Source organism: Scophthalmus maximus, chromosome 3 (genome assembly GCF_022379125.1).
Source record: "Scophthalmus maximus strain ysfricsl-2021 chromosome 3, ASM2237912v1, whole genome shotgun sequence".
NCBI classification, from domain to species: Eukaryota; Metazoa; Chordata; class Actinopteri; order Pleuronectiformes; family Scophthalmidae; genus Scophthalmus; species Scophthalmus maximus.
In genome coordinates this window covers 9,797,531-9,804,963 of record NC_061517.1, presented here as the reverse complement: position 1 = coordinate 9,804,963, position 7,433 = coordinate 9,797,531, and the positions used below count along the sequence as shown (strand labels likewise).

At 41.0% G+C, this 7,433-nt stretch overlaps 1 protein-coding gene across 1 annotated transcript in view; it reads left to right on the top strand.

The window, feature by feature from the left end:
- Window positions 1–1,019: 1,019 nt before the first annotated feature.
- Window positions 1,020–7,433, top strand: part of opn7b (opsin 7, group member b) — a 39,329-nt gene continuing 32,915 nt past the window's right edge. Inside the window, exon 1 of the mRNA XM_035646342.2 lies at window positions 1,020–1,295. Coding sequence (XP_035502235.1) covers window positions 1,290–1,295 — 6 coding nt within the window. The 5' untranslated portion in view covers window positions 1,020–1,289. The remainder of the gene's footprint in view (window positions 1,296–7,433) is intronic.

Below are 7,433 nucleotides of genomic sequence, written 5' to 3'. Positions count from 1 at the left end.
AAACTGTAAAACTATATATAAAACCAAACGTGTACCAAATATCTGTGTGAATATAGCATTTAATGATATCGATATCACAGCCGTCAGTGTGATCAAGAACAAGCAGCGTTATATGGAATCTGATTGGCTGCTGCTTTGCCCCTGCACCCCCACGTTCCATCTCCCTCTCATTCATTCCACTTACACAGCCCTGCAGTGAATGAAGACGCATTTCTTCATTCAAATGTACACTACACTTGAATGTATGAAATAGCATTAACATTTTCATAATACTTTATTTGTGAATTGCATTCTTCAAGGTTACAAATTCATCCGTCTTCTGTATGCAACAAAGGAATGAAGACTGATGCAAAGTCTTTTGTTTCTGTTTCCTTTATGAATAATGCTTCTAGTGGACCCCCCCAAGTGCATTGTGAGATTGCATTCAAATGGACAAGGCAGCAAGGTTACACACGCCAGTGTGCCTTTGCTGCTAGCCACAAACTGCTCTCGCCAGCAAACATTCACAATGACATTTGGCTTTCAATTGCACTTCAAAGACAAACCTACAGCATGCTCCACTCTCAATCCCACCCTGCAGAGCTCTCCACATTCTGTGATTCATTTTGTGTCAGCTCATCATCCTTGTGCCTCTCTCTACTATCTGTCTTTCTTAGCATTTTCATGCGCATCTCATGCGCATTACACTGCAATAGTCCTGACTACTGAGGATGTACAGTGTGGTGAAATGACTGCCAAGAGAGGCAGACAAGTCTTATGTCCAGGGGTTAAAGTGAAAATGGCCAACTGGAAGATAAGTGCACCGAGAGACAGAGACAATAAAACCCGTTGAAAGACGTTTTTTGCATGTGGGAATTACAGAGAGATCCTGCTGCGTTGAAAGGATAAAACTGTGTGACTGACTGAGGTGTGTGTCCATGTGTGTGTGTGAGAGAAAGGCGGGGGGGGGGTGCAGTGTGGAGAATGCATGTGCGTACAAGAAGGAGTGGGAGAGCAGAGCAACACAGAGGGGACTGGGGGAGAGAGTGGGAGCTGCAGACTGATAGAGACAGAGAGGAGGAGAGAGCAGAGACCAGCAGCACTTCTGTCTCTGTCGGTTGCCTCTTGAGCACCGCTGCCGGGCTGCTGCTGACTGCGAGTGGGTCCTGTCGCTCAGTGGCTGCACACACAAATCTGTGTTCAGCTGGTTCCGGTTGTAGCGGTGCCACGCATGGGGGGAGGTTTGATATTCCTCGCTCTGGACTTGACTTTAAACCGACGATCCCCAGCCAAATCTGGCATATTCTCTCATGAAGGTAAGGAGAGAAAAAAGGCGCTTATTGACTTTCTCTTCTGTGTTTTAGTGGGACGTTCACTGTCTATTTAGTTTGTTCCGAGGCTTATTTTACAAAAAGTGTTGGAGTTTTATTATTAGCCATTTTGGTTAATTGAGAAAAACAAGCTTGAAACCAAATGTCAAAACATGCACATGCACAGTGGATCACGTTGTGTTTGTCCCAGGCTCTAGTTTCACTGTTCATTGTGTCTGGTCCGACCTGTTTTGTGTGCGCAAACATCCTCATGGACTTGGCTTTGCAATCTCATGCCCGCAATTACACCCATTTAATCATTGTAAGTAGCGTCATTACTCATTCTCAATCGTCACCTCACAACAGTTTAAGGAAGTCGGTTGATTGTTTTCGATTGCCAACATATCCTGAAGTTTTATTTTTTTTTTTAATAAAGCTGTAAACCTCAACAACTGTTATGCAAAGCACACGCGTGCTGAAGCCGGTGGAGCTTAACCAAGTCAGGCCAGATTCTATATGCTGTGACTATACAGTCTAGAGCGTGGAAGCTAATTTGGGGTTGAGAAGGACGTTTGATTGGAATCTGTCATGTGGATTGCGTTAGCTCTGACATAACAGTCCTCTGGTGAGGATATACACTGCACATCATGTATGTGACTGGCATTCATTGTACAACATGTTGTATGTGTGTTTTATACGACAGTGCGTATAGATGTCATACTAAATGTCAAGAGTAAAGCATCATAGAAAGTGTCTTGCAAACAGGCAACAACGTGATTACGGGTCCACATGTGACTTGCCTTTGCCTGTTGTCCACTAAGAATGATGTGTTTGTAATTGAGACTCTCACAACATACAAATGGGGATAATCAACTTTCTTTGCCCTTTGAAACGTGAGCTGTAACTATCTCTCTCTCTGTGTGTGTGTGTGTGTGTGTGTGTGTGTGTGTGTGTGTGTGTGTGTGTGTGTGTGTGTGTGTGTGTGTGTGTGTGTGTGTGTGTGTGTGTGTGTGTGTGTGTGTGTGTGTGTGTGTGTGTGTGTGTGTGTGTGTGTGTGTGTGTGTGTGTGTGTGTGTGTGTGTGTGTGTGTGTGTGTGTGTGTGCGTGTGCGCGCCTTCTGACTGGATGTGCTCCTATTGTTTTTGATGTGTATATGTTGTCTTGTACTTGTTTCCTTAATGAACATCAATGTGCTGTTAAAGATGAAGTGTGCTAACAGTCACTGAGAATCTTTACAGGTCATAAATACACTCGTTGATTAGCTAGCCTAATGGTTGCATGAACTGTCAAAGAATTATATTTATATATACATGATTGATTCTGCTTAGTTTCAAAACTGGTACCTTGAACTGTTATACCAACAACTTGGTTCTTAATGCTTAAATCACTGTTTCAAATTTGATTGCATTTGAAAGTAATGGCAATCGATTCTAAAGCCAGACAGAAAGATATTTGAACTCACCAGCAAATCAAATACAACCCTCCCTTCCAACTCCTGCAGAAGCTCCGCCGCCCAGATTCACTGACACGTATTGCAAATGCAATGACGGAATGACGGGATCCAGAACTTCTAATAAGACACGGAAGTAGATAGTCTTTATTCTATCTGAAGAAACACAAAAGATAAGAGAAGATACGAGAAACAGAGACGGGTGGCAGCATTAAAAGGTAGTTATTTGTTTTTACATTTGGCATTTGCAGCTTTACCGTCGCCTCTTTTCTTCACCTTTCTCCCCTTGCACTCTTTAGTCTTCCATTAGTCTTCCATTGTGTTGACTGGATATGCAGCGTGTACTTGTTGCATTTGATCTGGGCGTTTAGGTGTTTTTCGTTTTGCATCGTTTCTGTATAAGATTTGAGATTTCACAAAACAAGCAATATGAAGTAGAGCTGAAATTATTCATTTATTAGTTGTTTGACAATTAAACACTAATCGAGAAATAGTTTGACAGTCAAGTTAAATGTCAAAACAAATGGCGAATATCCTCATGATTCTATCTTCTCAAAAGTGGAGATTTGTTACTCTTCTTGATGTCATTGAAAGTTTAATATCTCTGGGAAACTGCAATGTTCACAATACTCTGACATTTAATAGAACACGTGATTTATTGATTAATGGAGTAAATAACTGTCGGCTTAATAATGAAAAGAATTATTGTTTGTAGCCATAAGCAAGTATTAATCATCTGCCCTTTGTTTGGTGCAGGTGTATGAACGCGCACCCTTGTGTACCTTTTGTCATTTGATTTACATGTGGAGGTGTCATAACCCAATTAGTCCTACTGTGACAGCATGGAGGTGATATTGTAAGCGGCAGTTTCCACACAAGTGGTGGAGGGAAGGTGTTTTTGCAGTTATCTGCCGGTAAGGGTGAAGGGCTGATTGCACAATTAATCATGTGTACGGAGGAGATGAAGGAGAACTCCCATGCAGCTTTGAGTTAGGAAGGGGATGTTTTATAAGACCACTGTCCACCGGTTGCGTGTGTGTTCTCGCTCTGTAGTTGTTACATCATGTCTCTGCTGTGCCTTTCCAAAAAAAGACCCCATGATCCTTTTCTTTGCTTCTGGCTAACATTTGGTGTCATGTGTATTTGAAAAAGGAGAAGATGACAATGTATTGTTGCGACAAATGAATTCAATCTAAATATGTGGCGATGGAATTTGCTAACATGCTGTAGAGTGCACGAGCATGAAGTCACAAGGCTTCTTATCATCATCCTTGTACCCACTCATGAACAGAAGAGGTCACTGGCACAATGTGTAGTAGTGTGTAATGAATGAACATTCATTATAGTTCCAGTGTGGGCACACAGGCAATTACCTCCATACACAACTCATTTTATAACACCACGCGGAGATGGTCATCCATCCGTCGACTTATGAAACTCCCCATCCCACAGTCTGAGTCCGGTTCAGTTTACTCTGATTCATCTTTTTCCATCTTTTTCTATCTGAGCAAATTTTGTCACTATAGAGGCGTTTTCACATTCCTCTCTCCTGGAGCAGGAGATTCCTGTGCACTTCTCTGAAATTTTTAAAATTCAAATGAATCCTGGCAATCTAGATTTGGTACCTCACAAATACAGACAACCAATCGTTGTCGAATATGCAAATGTGAGGCAAAGAAACCAGAAAACTTCCAGTGCACACAGAGGCAGCGCATCCACGAGAGGACGGCAGGTGTGTCAGCAGACAGTTAGCGTTTACATTAACACCTTGTGAAAATATTATGAATATTCCGCTAGGCATCTTGTTGCGCACATTCTTCCACCTTTCAACCCAGCGCCAGCAGCTGTGGTGGGCGGGGCGCGTGGCCTGTGTCATATATATATCATGAATATTCATAGTCTCAGAATTCCTCAATGAGGGAGAAAGAGTGGATGGTTTTCAACCATATTTCAGAGGGTTTGTTTTAACTTTTTGAACATTGAATTAAGGAGAAAACAAGCGAGAGCTGTCGTTTTGAGGAGCAGGGTACAGGAGCTTGTTTTTTATTTTCTGCCAAGTCGGCTCCATATACTGCCTGTCCCTCACAAAACACTGTGACATAAGAGTATAATGTAATGCAAAATTGAATGTGATAGCTAGTGCAGAATTTAAGAACTGTAAACAGGTTTTTTTTGACTGTTTTCTTCAAATTCAGAAGATGTTGTTCTACCAATGAACTGGTATCACACAATTGTTGTTGTCACTATTAGTCTTATTCACCCCTATAGACAATAGCAATCAGTTTTTAAAACAAGATTGACATGCCTCATATTAACAACCTGCCAACCACAGAAAATTCCCAAATCTTAATCTTTAAAATATTTCCGAGCTGAAGAGCAAAACTTTTTTACAGTTTACTGACCCGAACCAGATCAATTAAACATAGGCGTACTGAACTTTACAACTGAAGAACTTTTTAACTGCACACACTCAGTACTACACGAACTGCATACACAACACAGCAGATTGTTTTGATGTTGTCAAAATGCGATCAAGTAACCATGAGAATCTATTTGAAATCCAAGGCTCTAATATGAAGGTGTCAATTAAAAAGAGAAGGAAACAAATAAAATTGTTGAGACTAATTTTGAAATGTTGCAGTGAGAAAAGCATTTTTTGCTCATGGGGATTGTATCCAGGAAGTTGAGTCAGTGCTTGTACCAGTTAAAAGAAAAACTCTGAGATACTTTGAGGGTTTGCTGGTTTGACATGCATCATGCATACATTACAATAATGTAATGATTACATTCTTCTAAAGATCTGGCTTCATCAGCTTATTTCAATCTATTTGAGAGAAAAAACGTTTTGTCTGTTCATGCGTGCGGGTCGTATCGAACCAAACGGTGAATTTTTGTGAACCTTACACCCCTTTCCTCATCTGTGCATATGCATATTACATGCACCACTGCGGTGTTGATTTTGTTAGGTCTCTCTCTCTCTCTTTTGTGGTTAATTCCCAGCCAGCTGACACAGAGCCGGGATCCCATTGTTAGGAGCTGTGACCGTAACCAAGAGAAGAACCAAATTGTCTATGGAAGGAGACCAAAAAAACCCCCATTACATTAATTTCGAAATCTGCCGTTTTTTCCTCATCTGTAAATTGGGATTTATTTTAACAGGATTTTGCAAACTATTCATGTTGCTTTCAGCACAGCACAGAAATTTGTAAGATTCTTCAACCCCACGTGTCAAACAGGGATTGTTAGGCATAGGTTACACATGGGACAAGAGGTACTTATTCCTATAGCATGACAAATTTAAATTACTAATAACCTGCAGCCTTCCGTGCCTCAATTAGCTTTGGCATAGAGTCACGTTGTCATAGTTACGTATATGAATACAGTAAAAGTAATACAATTAAAGTAGACTGAATTACACTTGAATGTTTAAATCTGCCTGGACATATGACACTAGTATAACGGGACACACAATTGTTTTTTCAGGTTCAATAAATCCTGGCTCAAAATATCAGGTTTGGTTCAAATTGAAACAGCACCAACACATTTGGAAGCGCGCACACACACTCGCCGGCCCTCTAACAACTCTCAAACCAAATATATAATCATGTTCAGTGTTAGTACATAATTAAGACCAGAATGGCACTTAGTAGTCTGCATACCTCCGCCAAAGCCAAACATTCCTAAATACGTCTGGGGGTTGTTGTTTTCTATATAGCATCAAGGTCATCATTTTCTAAAACACTAACAAAATGTCAAAAAAAATCTACTTGGCGAGGAAGTAAAAAAAATAAAAATATAAGAATTTGGTCCGCCCCTTTCTATTGATCTGCAATTACCCCTTTGATGCACTTTGTTGACAAGCTCACAACACTTATCTCATTTGGTCTCTGCTCGCGTGAAGTGAAGCAAACCACCAATTTAAAAATAAGCATGATTCCAACAGTAAGCCCGGGCAGAGCAGCTGCCTTTGACCTCTCTCTCTCTGTGTGTGTGTGTGTGTGTGTGTGTGTGTGTGTGTGTGTGTGTGTGTGTGTGTGTGTGTGTGTGTGTGTGTGTGTGTGTGTGTGTGTGTGTGTGTGTGTGTGTGTGTGTGTGTGTGTGTGTGTGTGTGTGTGTGTGTGTGTGTGTGTGTGTGTGTGTGTGTGTGTGTGTGTGTGTGAGTGAAGGACTGGTTCTGTGCAGAATAATGTGAGTAATGTAGTGTTGTCATGCCAAAGTTCTATCTAATTTAAGTCAATACATGATTGCACTTAAACCATTCATGTTCCAACGTCCATGCCTGCCTCAATGCCACATCACATCCCGTTTAGTCCTGATTATTTTTGACTGTGGATTAGTGCAGACCGACGGTGAACACAATTCAAAAGCCTGCCTGAATTAGAGAAAAAATATTTTCATATACGCATGCCGTGCATTGCAGGCTTTTAAATACTATTATAAGACTCAGGCTCACTGCCTGTGCCAGATGAACTGGCGGGGGGGGACAATGATGAATGTTCTCACACCATTGGAATCTGTAATGGTCAGGCTGCAACACACACACACACACACACACACACACATACATGTAATATAAATGTAATATTATTTTGTTATAAAGCAATTGAACCTCTCTTAGCCCATACTGCACCTACACAGTATTTTGTAATATGTTTGATAATGAGAAGCTGAACAATTGTCTAATGATGTTGGAC